The sequence below is a fragment of the Heptranchias perlo genome, chromosome 4 (assembly GCF_035084215.1).
Source record: "Heptranchias perlo isolate sHepPer1 chromosome 4, sHepPer1.hap1, whole genome shotgun sequence".
Classification (NCBI taxonomy): domain Eukaryota; kingdom Metazoa; phylum Chordata; class Chondrichthyes; order Hexanchiformes; family Hexanchidae; genus Heptranchias; species Heptranchias perlo.
The window spans coordinates 21,238,572-21,258,777 of NC_090328.1; the positions used below are offsets into that span (position 1 = coordinate 21,238,572).

Sequence of the window (20,206 nt, forward strand, 5' to 3'; positions counted from 1 at the left end):
AAAATAAAAGCTTGCGCTTTCTTGGTTTTCATGGCTCAGTTCCACTCAGCACAGTCAGGGGAACCCAAACGAGACATTTTTATCAGGATCCCCAGATCCCTGCAGCAATACCTAATTCTAAGTAAAAAGGTTGATTTTATCTTTCATGTTAATTAATGGCATGAACCACAAGAAATGAGTGCACAGGATCTCTAAGGAGAGCTTTATATTTTTAACCAAGTTAACAGTCTTTTCAAATGAAGTGATTTTAAACTACAGAGGGCAAGAATATATAAGAGATTCCGTAGACACGCACAAGTTCCAGCTTTTCACAATAGAAGAACTCACACCAATATGTAAAAAAAATGTTTTCTCAAAGTCTGTGCTGTGATGCCCTGTGCAGTTTTCTGGCACTTTAGCAATATTGTCACAGGGCTGTCATTTTCCTTGCCTCTGCACTACCAGCCACAGGAAGTGTCCAGTTAAATCTTGCTCCCGATACTGCTATAGAACACAAAGAATGGAAGTTGGTTCACTGCTCTGTATCACTGCCATAGTAAGTAACAATAAAGTTGTTGGAGACCACTGACTGCTAATGGTTTCCTATGCTTGATGCAATAGGAAGCGGAATCATCGTGATTTAATAACCGACAATGGCGTGTGCCACAAAGTGTTGAGGAGATGATTTGCTGTGCATTTGCCTCACACTGTGAATTCTTTATCCTCAAACAGATCAGCAGGAGAGGTGCTGAGTGGAGCCTGTGAACTCACTGGGATGGGAATTTATAGTTGTGAGGAGTGACGTGAGATACTTAGACTGTTTCCACTGCAGCAGAAAAGGCCAAGAGGAGATTCAATTAAGGCTTTAAAATTATACAGCATTTTCACAGGGTGAATAGGAAAAGACTGTTTTAAGGAAAGTGTAGATAAATATTTAAAGCAGAGAGAGATACAAAGCTACATGGCGCGAGTAAGGCAGTGAAGTTCATTGTATATTGTTCCGGCCAAGTTTCGACACAGACCAAAGTGCCTAGTAGTCTCCTTCTATGTTGTAGACTTCTATGGCCCTGTAGAAAGAAAGAGGGGGTAAAATATTCTTGTTTGAAAGTGGGGGGAAATGTATTTGTGCCCAATGCCACACTGACCGTCCAGTACAAAGATAGCAGCCCCCACAGTTTATTTAACTAAGGCTGCTCAGTGGCAAATGAAAGACAAAATGATCAGCTTTTCATTCTGATTTTCCATAGAACCAGGAGCCAAAAATGCACTGCTGCCCAGTTAGGAGAAACTTAAGTCCAATTTACCTCATTTTAGTCACATTCCCCTTTGGGATATAGGAACAGGAGAAGGCCATTCAGCCCTTCGAGCCTGTCCCGCCATTCAATTAGATTATGGCTGACCTGTATCTCAACCCCATTATATGCCTTTGATCCATATCCCTTGATACCCTTACCTAACAAAAATCTTTCTATCTCAGTCTTGAAAGTTTCAATTGTCCCAGTGTCCACAGCCTTCTGGAGGAGGGAGTTCCAGATTTCTACTACCCCTTGTGCTTACTGTTTATCTTTCATCCTTATGAATTTTTGTAAAAAAATGTTCATCCTTACGATTTAATAATGATGGTTTCTCTTTGTCCAGTTTCTGTTGGTTATGAGTACGAGTCCTGTCTGGATCTCATCCTCTGGGAGAAGAGAACGGCTGTTCTACAGGGGTATGAACTGGACGCTTCAAACATGGGTGGCTGGTCACTAAATAAACACCACGTTTTAGATGTTCAAAACGGTAAGTCATTCAGATGGTGAAAAGCACGCTGTAATAATCTACCTATCTGTGCCTATAAGATATTAAAATTGCCGTGTCTGTCGCACACTCCTTATTTGGACACCTGCAGCTGCACACTTCTACTGCTAGATGGAGCTTCATAAGGTCCAGCCTCACATCTCAGGGCCCGAAAATCCTCAGAGCTACTGCACTGATGTAAAGTGGAGTGGAGCGGGATTCCCCCTGTGCCCCTGACCACCTCTCCTTAGCCTTCTGGCGTATCCACGGTCATCTATTTTAAATATTTATAGCGGGCACCAATGCCAGCAAGATTCGGCACCATATGGCAGCGTGGTGATGTTGCTGCCGAGCCCCCCAGCACCCCCAAAATGTCCAGCTCTGCGTGTGATCAGCCTCTTTTGTAAGAGGACCAATCAAAAAAAATGACAAGTGTCAATTCTGAAAGGTCTTCCAAGCCGTGACCCTTACCCGGAGACCCCATTGGGCCCCACTCCCCGCCAAGGATCTGGATACTGGTTTCTTCCAGACATCCAAATCGCTGGGCCCTAAGGAGGCAGGAATTGCAGAAAATCCAATAGGGGAAGCCCTCTCGCCAGCCTTGCCTTGTATGGAGCAGGTGGAAACTTCTGTCCACCCCAGGCACGAATCATCTTCTGCATGGAGGCATGGTGGTTTCAATTCCCACCCAATTCTCTCACATTGGTCAGAAAATCAGGGCTATAATGTCACAGCACTATCTCTGACCTCATTTGTGGCAGCGGAGCCTCATAATATTACTCCTGTAATGCATGATAACAGAAAATATGCAATAGGATATGCCAATATATATGAGAGCACATGTCAGAGTGGTATGCCAATGGAATAAAATGCGTAGTAAATTGAATTGAAGAAGTGTGTGATTATGGTTGGAGAATCAGAACAAGCTTTCTAGCTATGTTCCACATAAACCACACAGTGCAATATTATTACTGATTCATTAATAGGAAGACATAATGGTCCTGAATTTGCATCGGGATTGTTCTGGTCTCGCACCATAACTTCGGTGCAAGATTGGTGGAACTCCCAGAGAAGCGGTGTAAATCGGCATTAATGCCACTTTTCCAGCAGATTCCATCGATCTCTCACCAAAGTTGTGACAGGTGATTGGGACAAGCCCCATGGAAATTCAGGCCCTATATCAAGTACTACGTGTGTTTTTGAATATTTTTTTTCTCTCAGAAGCAAGGTGATTAGATTTCTTTAAAACTCAGTGGTATTTCATTGTAAATACTGGAAACCGTAAACATCCAAACATCAGTGACATCCCACAGCAAAGCAAATCATCATTTTAGCATATACAGATTTTAGCAATATTAATAAATTTACTAATTACATTTAATAATTAATAAGTTGGTGACTGAATTTAATGATTAATATGAAGTTATTCACTGGGTTTAATAATTGACTTATTGGCAGCATTTAATTCAATAATTAATTAAATTGCTCACTAAATTTAATAAACACTTTGTTAAATGCATTTTGTAACTCCATCAGTTTCTCATAACAATTAGAAATATTATTTCTGTCTGAATTAATTAATTCATAACTTTTCAGGTCTGTTTTTATTAGCCCGTACATTTTGTACATGAGCAGCACCATGAGAGATCAATTGGAATCAATAAATAATTGTGTATATATATAGCAATTTATCAAATCAAAGTGGCTCAAAGCCCTTCACACAGTAATTACTTTTGAACTACAATTGACCTTTTTGTAAGCAAATGTGGGAATGCTACAGCAAAATTCCACAAACAGCAAAGAGACAAAGGACCTGTTGATCAGGTTTTTTTGGTGGCATTAGTTGAAGCACCCCATGTATTAGTCATCTTTTTATTTGTTATCTTTTTTCGCCATGTGGGCGACACCTGCAAGGCTGCATATATTGACCATCCCGAGTTGTCCTGAGGTGGTGATGGGCCTCCTTCTTGAACCACTGCAGTCCTTTTGGTGATGGCGATTTCCGCAGTGGTGTTTGGTAGGGAATTCCAGGATTTTTGCTCGGGGACGATGAAGGAACAGCGGTATATATGTCAAAGTCAGAATGGTGTATGTCTTGGAGAGGAACTTGAAGGTGATGATGCTCCCTTGAACTGTTCTAGATAACAAGTGACAAGTTTTGTCTGAACTTCTTGCTGAAATACATCCTCTTTCGATCCATGCCTGGCCATAGTAGATCTTGAAAAGTTTGAAGAGGGATGTGTTTGAAGCATACGAAGAAAGAAAGCAAGAACTTGCATTTATATAGTGCCTTATTATAGCCTCAGGATACACCAAATGGCTTCACAGCCAATAACTACTTTCTTGAAGTGCAGTTACTGTTGTTATATAAGGAATTGCAGCAACCAATTTATGCACAAGTTCTCACAAACAGCAAATGAGACGATTGACTGGTCAATCTGTTTTTGGTGGTGTAGGTTGAGGAGTGGATTGACGTAGAATTAAGCAGGCTATTTAACTTGGATTGTAAGAGCAAAACTGGAGAGCTCAGGTTTAAAATTAGCATCGCTCCAGTGAGACAAGAGGTTATAAGAAACTTTTCAGTCCCCTACAGAGTCGTAGATATGTGGGCCAAATTCCCAGTGAAATCATTTGAAGCTGAAACAATTAACTTCAAAAAGCAGCTGGATCAAATTATCGGAATGGGAATGGGGCTGGTAACTATAGGGATAGATGTGGATTGAGATGATCAAATACTGCAAAGAACAGAGAGAAATATTCTCTGAAGGACAGCAGGCCAAGGTTGAAAAGTGGCGCTATGAGGATGGATGTACAAACTGGAATTTTGCTCGATATTTACCTTGACTGCTGTTATCCAGTTGAGTAGACTCTTACCTATCTGATTGTAGCCAAAGTGTCCCTTGCAATGGTTTCTCTCCCCACTCTTATACCTGTGGACTGAATTTAACTTAATAGCAACATCTTACTATAAATTAACCTCAAATTCCTCCAAAGCCAAGTAGACAAAAATCATTTAAGAATGACACCCCCATGTGGAAAGCGAGATGATAGTTTCCATCCAGCACTTAGCCAGGACATTTAAAATTAGCTGAACCTGGAAACACACTTTGGTTCAGTGGACTTCAAGTTGGGCGCATGCAGAATGTGCATCACCAGACTTATGCTAAGGCATCGGAGGGTGGAAAACCAGTCTCCAAGGGCAAAGGGGAGAAAGTTGAAGGGCAAACAAAGAGAAAATATACATTTATATTTAATAATAACACCTTCTGGACAGTTTAGGATGAGCAGTAAAAATGCAAATATTTGGGCAAAGTTATTGTCACAGTTGGATAGTGCCAGTGCACACTTACATAGTTATAGCTTTTTTAAAGCTGTTCATTGGGACAGGTTAATCCAACAGGGCCTGAATTGAGCGAAGGAAATTTAATCCATTACTTTCCATTCTGTTGTGTATTGCGGATGAAATCTATGGTAGCACCACTTCTTTTACAAGTCCACCAATTTCCCTACATTGGAGCTTTTACTGAGAGACAGCAGAGGCAGTTCCGCCAGTACAAAGGACTAATTGAACCGTGATCTAAAGAACATACGGAATAGGGCATTAAAAAAAAATTACTTGGACATGTCGATTTCCAAAAATATCTTGCCATTCACATTGTGCAAGTGAATCGATTCTTTAAATTATGATTCTTTAAATTATTCTGGGATGTGCGGTGACCGGCAATAACTTTCTGAAGTGAATTGTGTCTAATTGAATAAACGCAGTGATTAGTTGTTACGACAAACTGCATAAACCGGAGAGATTCATTCTGGAGCAGAATGCAGACGGTGGCAGGTGTTTGCGCGGACACCCAGAAAAACGGTGATAAATATTCTAATGAAGATAACATATAGTTCATCGTCCCATTTGTATTTTATGGAGGGGAATTGTAAAGTAGTAATTTTTCATAATAATGGCTGAATAAATCAGGTATAATAACAAAGCATGCTGACACGGAAAGATTCTTTGATGAAAATTACAGAACTCAGCTATTTGGGGAAAGTAATTGTCATAGTTGGGTGATGTAAATGTACACTAAAGCTGTTATAGCTTGTTTTAAAGCTGTTGTGTGGGATAGATTAATCTATGAAGGCCTGATTTGAGTGAAGCATGGAAATTTCGTATACTCTGAGTTATGATTTTGTAAAAATCAAAAGCTGAGAATGATTTTGCTGTTGATGATGTGTTTTCGGATTTTATCCCTCAATTTTCACCCCTATCTGCTGAAGTCACTGACTCACTGTCCCATGTGTAACAGTAGCTCTTTAATTTTTGACCAGTTTGGGGAAGGGGTCCTACAATAGGCATTGGGCCCCTTAACGGGGTTCCTGCCAAGGTTATAGCGAAACATTGGAACAAGCCCTGCAGAAATTCACCCTCTATCTGTCACATTGAGAAACTACGCAATTAATTTTTAAAATTTACTTGGGAAATATTGGAGTTGAAATGTTATTCCATGTGCAATAATTATGTTGCATATGTAAATAGCAAGCGGCCCTCCCCTGGCATTGCTCCCGGTAGGTCCGACGATATATAAGGCCATGAGTATTATCCCATACAATCCATAATGTATTAGTCTGCCGTGGAGCCAGAGCTGTGGCCTGTTCATGCAACTGTTGTTAGATAAATGGAAGGTGCAGCCAATTAGAGTTGGAGTTGCAGATTGGAAGCTGCTTGTTAATTTTGGGTTCCAGGCTTTATTGCTTTTTGTTTTAAGAATATTTTGCATCAATAACTAAGTGTGACACGTTGAAGTGTAACCAGAATGTGACATCTCAAGTGTAACTGTCCTGTGCCAAACAGAAAACTTTTTATATAATGTGTATATATATATATAAAAAAATAAAATAACCTAATATAGATATTCTCAATCTTTTAAAGATGCACTACTCAGAGGTACAACAAACTTTTTTTTATCAGCTGCGGTGGAGTGCAGGTTCCAGTATGTAACAATGTTCCTTTCCCAGCTTTATATGGTTTGTCCTTAAAGACTTTGATCATCTCTGCACAGACCATGCTAAATTCGAAATTGACCAGCCACACAGCAGGACTCTGTGTGCAGTCCTTGATCTGCGTAGGTAATTAAAAAAAACAGCGCTAATATCAAACTGGCTCAAGATGCAAACACCGCGTTCGCTATGAATTATTTAGCAGTGTGAGGAAGGTATATCTGACTTTGAAGTTCTCCTTTGAAGATGAGAACAAGGTGCAACCTTCAGATTTTTTTTTTTCCCACCTCCCACAACAATTTCACATACTTCTTCCCACATTTGGTTGGGGCCATTGATGTAGTCAGCTGTAACCCAGAGTTAGCGTTCTTCTTGCCTGAAGACTTTCCCTCCCCATTAACCTCCCCCGACTCCCCCCCATCAAGAAACACAGATGCTCAGCTGGTTTCCACTAGGGAAGCTAATAGATGCGTATGCAGTGAACTGTAAAACTTCTCAGCTTTCATTTAAACACTTTGAGGTTGTATCAGGTCGGGAACGCAGTTTCCTACGCCACTTCATTAGTATTTTCTCAACGGTGCTCCAACCCACCTACTCCGAATTCAGCCACTCAACAATTCCAACCTATTTAAGGAGACTATTTGTTTATAAGGGCCACCTGAAGTCAGCAGTAGAGATGAACTAACTCTCCAGACACAGGGGGCTTTTTAGTGCTTTACATGGAAATAGATACAGAAATACGGAGAAAAATGTTTGCACTGAAACACAGTGACGCCCTGTGATAACAATTTCCAAGTAAATATTTCCATAAAATAATGTTTGTATTTCAATACTGTTTTTTAGTTAAAAGCTCCCACTTTCAGCATTGCTGTTTAGTCAGTTGTGAACTTGGTGTTCTCTCCCCCCACCCCATCTTCCACCCTAACCGATATATTTATGTTCAATACTCCTATTTGATTTAAATCCTGGAAAGCTGGTTGTACAGTGCTGTGCATGGTACCTCACACCTGCGTATGCTACAGCTCACAATTGTAGACAAACACGTGCCACCGCAGAAAGTGGAAATGTGTTATTATGACCTATTTATTTTTAATCAAACTCGTCCTAGGTGTGTAATAAAGACTGAGTTTTGTAATTGTGGCTGAATTGCCAAAAGCCCGAGTTGGGAGCAAAAAATAAAATCTGAAATGAATAGTGACAATTGTGGAGCCATACTGCCATAATTCTTTAATTATAAACAGCAAACTTATTCAACAGATCTTTTAGAAGTGTTCCCGTATTGTGAAAATAACCTCAGTCCCTATTGGATTTCCATTAACTAGGTTGATATCTGAATACAATGAAATTAAAAATGAGTGCTATTTTGAAGTAGTTTATTAATATATAATTCCAGGTGCACTGCTGTAGTAAAACAGCCCTTCAGAGCGTACTGCAATATTCCACTGAAGGTTCAGTGGATAAATGTACCATGTAGTGCGGTACTGGACCATACGGACCAGTGTTTTTTTAATTTGTTCTTGGGATGTGGGCAACACTGGCAGTTTATTGCCCATCCCATGGTGGTGGGCCTTCTCCTTGAACCACTGCAGAATTTGTGGGGATAGTGCTGCCACAAGGGTGTTAGGTGGGTTTGATCCCCAGTCTGCGCTGAGTCAGCTGATCTCAGTTGGAGCAGTGGTGGGGGAACTATAGATGACCTTGGTACGCCCATCTATGGTCAAGGTAAAAAAAAAAGTCAGCTATTGTTCCTGCTTCTTGTTGCCATCCGATGATCCTTGTAGCTCGACGAGGGCATGATGACCGTGCCAATGCTCTCACACACAGCTGTCACATGAAGAATGGCCACCAAGCTGAGATACAAGAGGACTACCAGTATCCATGGAACTGTAACATAGTATATCATGGCCTTCAGCTAGATGGGAGGAAAAAGATGCCTTTTTTAAACAGTACTTGTAGAACTCACAGAAGGGAGATCCTTTCTTTATTGCGAACTGCCATGTTCATTTTGGTGAAACCTTTTCTGTGACACGACAACGTAACACTTCTCTTAAAAGAAACATAAGTTGAGGCAGAGACCATTGTATCTTTTAAGGGAAGAGTAAGTAAATATTTGAAGCAGAGGAAGATATAGGGCAATGGGAAGAGAGCAGTAAACTGTTTAAGACTAGCTTCTAAAACTCCCTACAATGATAACCTAAGAAATGTTTATAACTCGCAGTCATCATTTAAAAATTGTTTTCATCTAACCTTTTTCCCCCCCGAGTAACAAATCTGACTTCACCCAACATGCTTGATAGACGTGCCTAAGATCTAATCCTGGTGTTTATATACAGTTGATCAAACAACAGGTGAATGTCACATGATTTTAGCCTTTAGAGATTGATGCAGCCTTGACATTCAAAGGTGATTTAATCTGTATTCTCTTTCCGGCATTGCTGGAGGCACAACCTGTCTTAATCAATTGTTTTGATTGGTGTAGTCCAATGTGGGATTTAAATTGTGCTTTATGATTTATGATGATGATTTTGCAATCAAGGGAAAAGCCTTATTGCTTGTGACAGTGACAAAGCTAGTCTTATCATCCTCCCATTAGGAATCCTGTACAAGGGAAATGGCGAAAACCAGTTCATATCTCAGCAACCATCTGTGATCAACAGCATCATGGGCAACGGGCGAAGACGAAGTATCTCGTGCCCAAGCTGCAACGGTCAAGCAGATGGCAATAAGCTCCTGGCACCCGTGGCTTTGGCATGCGGCATCGATGGCAGCTTGTACGTCGGTGATTTCAACTACATCCGTCGTATCTTTCCTTCAGGAAATGTGACCAGCATTCTAGAGCTGAGGTAGGTCTAGAGCAACAGTATTCATTCTGCACTGCTACAGCTTTTGCATAATAAAAAATGTTAATCCTCCCAATCTTCCACCCCCCTAGTTTCCCACCAAGGTTGAAAATCTGAAAGGCTATACAAAATAAATGATAAGACTTTGTACCTGTGCAAGATCCATCTCCCCACCATTGTGGAAGACCAATTCATAGAATCAAACAACAACAACTTGCATTTATATAGCACCTTTTAATGTAGTAGAACACACAGTCGGAGGCCATTCGGCCCATTGTGTCTGTGCCGGCTCTTTGAAAGAGCTATCCAATTAGTCCCACTCCCCTTTGTTTCAATAGACACAAAAAATGAGAAGAGTCAATCATTCCAGTCCCCTTTAAGATTAACATTTTAAATTCTGTGGGGAAAATACGTAAGAGGAAGACTGACAACCCCTCTATCAGCCAATGTAGCCCTAAAGAAGCTAATAGTACAGCCACGAATCCTGGTTGGTTTTAAGCTGTCTCTGAATTTTGCCTGTCTCTGTTAATTTGGCAGGAATATTTGAACGCAATGGTTCACTGCTGCAGAGAGTTGATTTAAAGCATAAGGTCATTGCCAAATGCTTTAATTAGCTTGAAGTCCCCTTTCCAGAGAACAACTTGCAAGTTCTTAAACTGCAGCCATTAGAATAGAATTGGGCATGCAGTCTGACGTGGTACTTGTAAAACTCAACAGTTGGGAATATATAACTATAGAGGTTAAATTAATTTGCATAATCCATCTGCCAATTAATGTACAGCTTTGTTCAAATTCCCATTAAATTGTGTTTCTCGTCACAGCCACAGAATGTCACATGGGTGTGAAAGTTCATTGACTTAACAAAAAAAAAATCTGCAGTGCAGACAGAAATCTAGGTTACCATTGCTTGGACATGAATGTGGGTTACTGCTGGCAACCATTAACATGGCTCTGTTGTTATGAAGGGGTTGCACATTCAAAATATTTATCTGCCTTGTTATGAAGGATAAAATGAACAAGTGTCGGGTCAGCATGCTGGCGAACACGTCAAAGTCAATTTGTGTTGCAGATTGCTATTAGCAGCGCTTATAGTGAAGCAAAGCTGATTTGCCCTAAAACCGTGTTCTGGTCGCATGACATTAAAATGATGTGACGGCTCCTCTTCTAATATAATGTAACCAGTTTGAACCTCTTTGACACGGTGATGTTGATGCACTTTATTCAAACTCGACTCTTTAGTTTATGTTCTGCACCTAATTCACACTTTTCTTCTCTTTTTTTTCTTGCTACCTACTAAGAAATAAAGATTTTAGACATAGGTAAGTTTGAGAACTGTTGTTGTGTCCTTTGCTACTTTCACATCAGCTTGTATGTTTTAATTAACTTTCTCTTCATACATAAACTGTCCTTCCATAATAATGTTTGAGTCCCAGATTGACCTTTCTGCTGCTGGATCTGCATTTGCTTTCAGCACTGACTTGGGGCCTGGGGGACGAGGTGGGGTGGGGGGGTGGAGACCGAGAGTGTACAAGTGGTATTTCCAAACCGTTGAGGGCCCATTTGCGTGGACCAACATCTTCATCCCTGAAAGCTTCACCTTGGACAAAACCTTACTGCTTGCAAGAAATATTAAATAATTAAATTTGAGGTTTTTTCTTAATGCATTCCTTCCCACTACATTATCATAGAATCATATAGCACAGAAGTATGCCGTTCAGCCCATCGTGTCTGTGCCGGCTCTTTAAAAAAAATTGTCCGATTAGTCCCACTCCCCTGCTCTTTCCCCATCACCCTGCATTTTTTTTTCTTTTCAAGTGTATCATAGAAAAGTTACAGCACAGGAGGCGGCCATTCGGCCCATTGAGCCAGTGCCGGCTCTTTGTAAGAGCAATCCAGTTAGTCCCATTCCCCCGCTCTTTCCCCGTAGCCCTGCAGATTTTTTCCCTTCAAGCATTTATCCAATTCCTTTTTGAAAGCCACGATTGAATCTGCTTCCATCACCCTTTCAGGCAGCGCATTTCAGATCATAACAATTTGCTGCGTAAAAAAAATTTCTCCTCATCTCCCCTCTGGGTTCTCCTGCTAATTATTTTAAATCTGTGTCCTCTGGTTACCGACCCTCCTGCCAGTGGAAACAGTTTTCCTTTATTTACTCTATCAAAACCCTTCATAATTTTAAACACCCCTATTAAAATGTCCCCATTAAAAAAAAATTGCATGGCTACGGGGATTGGGTGGGGGAGCGGGACGAGCTGGATTGCTCTTGCACCGAGCCAGCATGGACTCTATGGGCCGAATGGCCTCCTTCCGTGCTGTAACCTTTCTATGATTCTATGCTCTGAGGAAAACAATCTCAGTTTCTCGAATTTCTTCACATAACTCAATTCACTCATGAACAGATCAGAATATCTAATTCCTGCGTACCGGGATTTTGAATATTCCTGCATCACAAACTGCGTGTTTTATTGTGATTTGTTTTTCCCTCTCAACTTTCGCTCCTGAAGGAGAGCTGGCAGATGCTGGGGCACAGTCCCACAGGCACCGACAGCCATCTTGCCAAGTGGTCATTCTTTGTGAGAACCTAGATACTGAGCTTCAGCAAAGTATATGACCATGGAGGGTATCACAACTAAGTCTGCTCCTGTCATCAACCAACATCTGTACTTGGCGGCTGGAGTGAGAAGCTGAAATGATTTCTTTCACCCAGCGACGCTGAAGGCATTTTGTAGCACGTTAGTATCACCTCAGCTTAGATCACCTAACTCAACACGGACTGTAGATCAGATCTGAGACCTTGCTGCCCTTGATGGTACAATTCCACATTGGTTGAAGCGTTTATGGTTATTACTCAAGTATTATGTTGTCGTTTTCTGAATGACTGCTTCATCCACCAACTTGGAGTGGTGCTACCTTAAACTCAACCCTATTTTTCTCCTTCCATTGATTATCCAACTATACATTTTCCACCTAGTTCTCACCTTCTTAGACATTTCACTCCTTCTGCCCCCAGCCCTCTCTTCTCTGTCCTTGACCAATTGGACAGTAAACCGATGGAGCGGATCACACGCCCGTTATAGAAACCACCCGATTTTCATTTCGGCTGATGTTGGTGATTGGACTCACCGACTTACCGCCCAAGCAATGAGGATGAAATTTACCCGTCTACTTTGTTGCTGTTTCCATTCCACTTTATCCTTGTGCCCACTTTTACACACTTCTCTTTGGTCTGTCTCTCTCATGTCAATCGAGCTCCTACTTTCTTCTATTCTCCATCACTTCCCTCAGCTTTGAGTAACAGCTTCTCTACACTTCTCTCCACAGAGTGGAGTCAGTTACTGAATAGTTATTGCTACATTAAAGATTTTTAAATTTGGACCTATTCGGCCCCATTGAAACATATCTACAACCTTTAGTATCAGGAAAATTGATGCTAGATTCCTGGGTGTTGGAGATATTGTTTACACTAATACTGAGACCTAAGCTCATTTCTCTCTTTAAACCTTCCTTTCCCATGGTGCAATTAAAGTGTCAGGCATGGTTGAGGCACTGTGCATGGTTTCCCATCATTTTGGTTCTTGCAATCATTATACACCATCTTTTAAATGTCAGCTTGGCTTAGTGGTAGCACTAACACCTCCAAGTTAGAAAGTTGTGGATTGAAGCCCAGCTATAGACTTGAGCACATAATCTAGGCTGACACTTCAGTGCAGTACTGAGGGAGTGCTGCATTGCCAGAGGTGCTGTGTTATGGATGAGATGTTAAAGCAAGGCATAGTCAGGTGGGCGTAAAATATTCCATAGCCCTTTTTTGCAGAAGAACAGGAAGTTCTCCCAGTGTCCTGGAGAACACTTCTCTCTCAAGCAATGCCAACAGAACAGATTAATTGGTCAATCATCTCATTGTTGGTGGGACCTTACAGTGTACAAATTGACTGTCACATTTGCCCACATAACAACAAAGACTACAGTTCACAAATAATGATTTGGCTGTGAAGCACTTAAGAAATCCTTAGGCTGTGAAAAATGCATCACGAACTGCACATTTCATTGTGATTATTCCCGCCCCCCCAATGTCTCCTCTTGGCACTCGTGCAATTCTGAAATGTTCATTGTGTTGGCACCAGTCGTGCTGAATAACACTGTTGGCATTGGCTGGTATTGATGTACCTTTGGGAATAGAAGGGGCTGTTTTGTGTTTTCTACCAATCAAAGACCCACCACCTCTCCGACCGCCTCTTTTGAATCAATAGAAAGCTCACCAGCAGTAGTTCCCCATGCACGCACCTTAAGCGCTTGTGTCAAAGTTAAGCAACCCCACTGCAAAGGTTGCTGCTGAGATTCCCCAGTCATATTGCTGGAACTGCAAGCAGTGTATAGACAGCCTGAAGTTTTAAGCCTCTGTAAAATTTGAACACAGCACTGCTGAATTTTGTCAAATAATTTTAAAACAATGCAATGATTTTTTTAAATCTAGATTCATGAATGGTTGCAGGAAGATTGGAACTATTAATGATTTGAGACGTTTTCATTAATCCAGTGCCCCAGTAATTAGTTTTTCATTAACATAGAGGGAAATGGACTTGTGCCAGTTTAACACCAATCATCATCTTCCGATACTGTCCCCAAACTAGTTTGTAGCCCAAAATAGTCACAATATTCATAAGATTAATTATGTTCTGCAGTCCTGCGTAGTCATGTGTTTTGTTAACGTTGTAGTGCACCAGAAATAAAATTAAGTTTCATATGGAGCAAAAAGTGCATTTTCACCTGAGCTCAAAGCACCGTGTCCCGAGAAGTAATTCACCCCAAAATCTCGTGAAGCCCATGCATGAACAGACTTTGACTAACAATATCTGTACAACAGCCTCCATATATTTGTATCAGCAGCATTAGTTAATCTGCTTTACTGGTTGGCTTTATTTTGCACCCGTTTCGGATAAAGAACTGGGAATAATTCCAAACATCAAGTGGGTTTTAAATAGGCATTATTTTATCAACTTGCAGAATAAGTGTTGATATAAAATACAAATGGTTTTGAAGAGCTTATTTAACAGAAAATGTAATGGTAATTTTTTTTTTAAATGTTTATGGAATAAATATGCCCCCTGTCCTTCATGGTGACCTCAGATTAATATCCACTTGCTACTGGCCCACATCATGAATTCTCAGTTTACAGGGCCAGGTATAAAGCTCTACAGTACTGCAATATGCTGCACCATAGAAGGGTAAGGCGTGCCAAATGCTAATCTCGGCTGTAGCTTCAGGGAAGAGCTGAGCAGAGGTCAGATGGAAGAAAGAACATTAGAGGCTATCACCCGGGGTTGCTCTCATGCACCATCTGTTGGCCATCAGGAGAATAGCATTTTCTTTGGAGCCGCTCACTTACCGAACCTCAATTCGAAAACTGAAAAGGAAAGACATAAAATAAACATGTGAGATGTTGAATAACGTTATTGGACAGTTATCTCAGACAATCACACCTCTGCCCAAAAAAAGGCCCTAATCCTTTCAATAAGTGCAGAACATTTTCACATATTAACCCCATTTGGCGATAAGAATTGTGCTGATCACTCTGTTAGCAACATTGGAAAATGTTTGTAAAAATTTCCCTCTGTTTGTTATTTCTAGCAAAATGATAAACACATTCTAAAGGATGCAATTAGGATTTCACTAGAATTGCCAAACAGAGAAATTTGTCACAAACACATTTACGATGTCGTTACATTCAGCGACCAGACCAATTTTTATCCCATTGTATCAAAAAAAAACTCCTGCAAATAAGATTATTGACTGCAATAAGCAGCAGTTATTTGACTGCAATATCAGGGAAATTGAATATCAGAACCTTGCTGAGGGAAACAGAAAGAGTCATATCAAGATATGAACAAGGAAAATTGAAGGATCATTTAAAACAAAGGCAAAGGAAATGGAAAGGAGTGTAGGTCAAATTAGGACAGCAAAATGGAAAGAATATAGCTAGAGTTAGAGCAGGGGAATGGAAAGGATATAGCTAGAGTTAGAGCAGGGGAATGGAAAGGATATAGCTCGAGTTAGAGCAGGGGAATGGAAAGGATATAGTTGGAGTTAGAGCAGGGGAATGGAAAGGATATAGTTAGAGTTAGAGCAGGGGAATGGAAAGGATATAGTTGGAGTTAGAGCAGGGGAATGGAAAGGATATAGTTAGAGTTAGAGCAGGGGAATGGAAAGGATATAGTTAGAGTTAGAGCAGGGGAATGGAAAGGATATAGTTAGAGTTAGAGCAGGGGAATGGAAAAGGGCTGGAGCAGGCAATTCAAAGAATTTGCCAAAATGCAGAAGTGGAAAGTGGAAGGAGTTTACCTGGACCAAGATCAAGGTTTTACCAACATCTGTTGTGGCTATATTGAGTATTTAATTACTCTTTCGTTTTGCTGATTTTAATTATATTGATCACATAGTGTCTGCTATATTGGAAATAGTTTTTAAATGCCCCTGCTATTCCCTTTCATTTTGCCCCTTTATTCCTTTGTTCGAAGTTAATGCGCCAGTTTAGGAGACTTTATATCAACTTTCATTATACCGTAAATGTATTGGTCCACTGAGTCAGTCCACATGAGGTGACGGGATATGTGTCCCCCCCCACCCTCCCACCTCCTTCTCCAACCAAAGTGTATGCCTCACTCTTAGCTGCATCTCACACGATTGGTGAATGAAACAGTTCGGTTAACTGCATGATCCTGCACTCCCAGTGCAGGTTCCATCACATTGAAAGGGGCACAGGTTAGAAATAGAGCCACAGCAGTGCAGCCCCGATTCTCCGACCTGCACTCCCTGTGAGGGGCGTGATGTCATGGAATTAGCCCTAATAATCATTTTAAGTGTAGGCCAGTGGAACAATAATTACAGTGCTGGTCAATGCTGAAACAACATCCAATTGGCAATTTTAGTATCCTGGTCCATTTAATCCTTAATTCAGAAATTGAAAGACTTACGCCTTGAAGTTGAATATTAGCATGTGCATGAAATTCTCGTGTCGCCTTATTTTAATACTAAAATAAATTGATAAATTCCTCCATTAAAATAGCTAATATTCAGTGAGCCCCCTTTTGAGGCATTACATCGAATCTACAGCTCAGAAACAGGCCATTTGGCCCAACAGGTCCATGCCAGCATTTATGCTCCACACGAGCCTCCTCCCCCCCCCCACTTCATCTAACCTTATCAGCATATCCTTCTATTCCTTTCTCCCTCATGTGTTTATCTAGCTTCCCCTTTAATGCTTCTATGATATTTGCCTCAACTATTCCTTGTGGGAGCGCGTTCCACATTCTTACCACTCTTTGGGTAAAGAAGTTACTCCTGAATTCCCTATTGGATTTATTAGTGACTATCTTATATTTATGACCTCTAATTTTGGACTCCCCCACAAATAGAAACATTTTCTCTATGTGTACCCTTTCATTGTCCTAAAGACCTCTACCAGGTGACCCCTCAGCCTTCTCTTTTCTATGATGTGGAGATGCCGGTGATGGACTGGGGTTGACAAATGTAAGGAATCTTACAACACCAGGTTATAGTCCAACAGTTTTATTTGAAAATCACAAGCTTTCGGAGGCTTTCTCCTTTGTCAGGTGAGCGTCCCACGCTCACCTGACGAAGGAGAAAGCCTCCGAAAGCTTGTGATTTTCAAATAAAACAGTTGGACTATAACCTGGTGTTGTAAGGTTCCTTACATTTCTCTTTTCTAGAAAAAAGAGCCCCAGCCTGTTCAGCCTTTCCTGATAGGTATGTCCTCTCAGTACTGGTATCATCCTTGTGAATCTTTTTTGCACCTTCTCCAATACCTCTATATCCTGGCATTAGTCCAGAGTGATCCATCTGATAAAACCAGCTGCTGTCTCATGGTGAGATCTAGGGGTAGATTGACTTTACTTCTTGTGCTGAGGATTAAACACCCGTCATTGGGTGAATATTTATAGGTTTTCGAGGTTTTTTTATCCATCCATTCTGCTTGGTTTGGCAGTTCTTTTCAACCAGAGTGATTGGAAGGTGCATGCATTTATCTGGAACTGACTATATTGGCACCATAGAATTCTATAAATTCCATCACTTCCCAAGAAATGTATCAATTTTTGTCCAGTTAAAAACAACTTGTAACATTGGTCTCAACCACCTTTCCAGGTGATTTATCCCCAATTGCCACACTGTCATAATTTATAGTTAACTCAATAGATGAGGAGATTATGACCAGTTTTAAAATAATAGATATTAGTTCTCATCATCATTGCTTCATGTGCTGTTTGTAAATTCTAAACACATCAGGGTACCCCCAACTTAGGTCCTGACCCTGCATTTAGCATCATGAGCTGTCTATGAGTTACCAAATTTTCTTACCCATATATGGGCCTCAGCATTATCTCTGACCAGAAGATGGCCATTGGTTGCAGAGCAACATTGGCTGACCAAGAGAGGGTCTGCAAGTAATAGACTGATGTGCATCCAGTCTGCTGTTTATCTCCCCCCCCCCCCCCCCCGCCGCCCCCCGCCACTGCAATCCCTCCATGTGGCCTTTCTGCTTCCTCACACAACTATCTTAAACATTCACTCCCTTCACCACCAGCGCACTGTGGCTGCAGTGTGTACCATCCCACAGGATGCACTGCAGCAACTCGCCAAGGCTTCTTCGACAGCACCTCCCAAACCCGCGACCTCTACCACCTAGAAGGACAAGAGCAGCAGGCACATGGGAACAACACCACCTGCACGTTCCCCTCCAAGTCACACACCATCCCGACTTGGAAATATATCGCCGTTCCTTCATCGCCGCTGGATCAAAATCCTGGAACTCCCTACCTAACAGCACTGTGGGAGAACTGTCACCACACGGACTGCAGCGGTTCAAGAAGGCGGCTCACCACCACCTTCTCAAGGGCAATTAGGGATGGGCAATAAATGCCGGCCTTGCCAGAGACACCCACATCCCATGAACGAATATAAAAAAACTTAGCAGTAAATGATTAGTACCCGATGACACTTCCAATTACAGGCCAGTCTACGTGATGATGTTTTTCTCCTGCGTGTTTGTGCAAATCCTAATCTGACTTCTGGACAATGACCTAATCCTTAACCTGCAGGTCATTTGCCAGACGCTGTAATTTGCTGAATTTTCTCAAGATGTAAAGCTAAAATAAAAACTTGAAGACCTTGGTGCTTCATAGTCAACGGGTCAGCCAGTCCCGATGATTTGTATCGGCCATTAAACTATACATTACACTTGGTTGTCAACGTAAGATATTAAAGTGATCTGAGAGATAAATGATTGAAGTAAATGAGATTCAATAATCATCAATGCACATTCGCATTTAATCACTATTCAGTCATTTCTTATTACATCCTATTTGTCACCAAAATTGTTTGCTGCCAAGCTCCTTGAGAATCTTTCTATTTTTCTATGACTTTATGTATGGGTAAGCAAAACGGGATCTTGCTACCTCCTTGAGATTGCTTCTCTACATCATGACAGATTTCTACAATGCCACTCGTATCATATGTGACTAAATTCATTTTAAATAGGTTGAATATAGGTGTTGCAATATGCAATATTGAATGTTGTGGAAGTTTCAACTTAAAAAATTATATTGTGCATCTTAAGATGGCTCAGGTCTGTACGCTGTATTTTAGGTAATAACAAACGTTTATCACGTGGAACAATATAATTTCTAGAACTTCTAGAACATTAATATAATTTATTCATTTTGATGTCATGGTAACTATTGTGCTGTTAAATCAGCTTTCTCGTGACCTTTGACTGACTTTGTTTTTTGACTATTTCAATGTACTTTAAAGCTACAGTTCTGTTGTAGCGTTCAGTTGCAGAGTAGTAGAAAACAGTGGGCCAGTGTTACTCATATTAGGGCCTGGGGTACAACGGCTGCCTCCTTCGCCTGTAGCCCTTGAAGGCTGAGAAAGAAACTGCGCCTTCCCCAGTAGGCTTTGTCCGCAGTTATTTGAAACCATAACCTCATGGTGATACTCTGACTGCATTTGTTGCTGGTCTTCACTCCACAGAAGAGCTCTGTTCTTCACTGATGCTTTTGCCAAAATCCCTTGTAGAACATGGATCAGTAGAAGAGGCACCATGTATCCCACTGTTGCTCACTGTGTTTACCATCTATATGGTGTACATAAGCTGTGAGTTGGCGGATTTACAGAACAGGAGTAATCTGGATACAAATAATAATCGGTTCAGATTTGTAGAATGAATTTACTCAGCGAGAGTACCAATAGTGGGAGTCCCTAAACCGCTACTATTAACACACACTTCTTATAATCCAATGTATGTATGGATGGTTGTAATGAACACTGTGGTACTGGGTTAGAATAATGGGCGTTGAGATGATTAAAACACCTGGCTTTAGCTTGTCCTTTAGTTAGTTCTCTGTCCCTTATTACAGTAAAAACATGCCAAAAAGTTCAACAGAACCATTTAAAGGACTCTGTGTACGGGGGGGGGGGGTTCCATTTTTTTTTCAGCCATTGTAAACATTACTGATTTGGATCTCATTGAGCCATTGCTCAGTTTGAATTCAATACCATTGACAGTGAGTGCATTTATAAAAAAAAAATTGATATTCTTTTTA

General features: G+C 41.0%; 1 protein-coding gene across 9 annotated transcripts in view; it reads left to right on the forward strand.

Moving 5' to 3' along the window:
* Positions 1–20,206, forward strand: part of LOC137320757 (teneurin-3) — a 736,578-nt gene that overhangs the window by 676,091 nt on the left and 40,281 nt on the right. For 6 of the 9 annotated variants that reach the window (XM_067982528.1, XM_067982534.1, XM_067982532.1 and 3 more), the window contains 3 exons: positions 1,618–1,761; positions 9,341–9,590; positions 10,886–10,906. In XM_067982528.1, coding sequence (XP_067838629.1) covers positions 1,618–1,761; positions 9,341–9,590; positions 10,886–10,906 — 415 coding nt within the window. The remainder of the gene's footprint in view (positions 1–1,617; positions 1,762–9,340; positions 9,591–10,885; positions 10,907–20,206) is intronic. The other 3 variants (XM_067982531.1, XM_067982537.1, XM_067982536.1) reach the window with 1 other exon arrangement.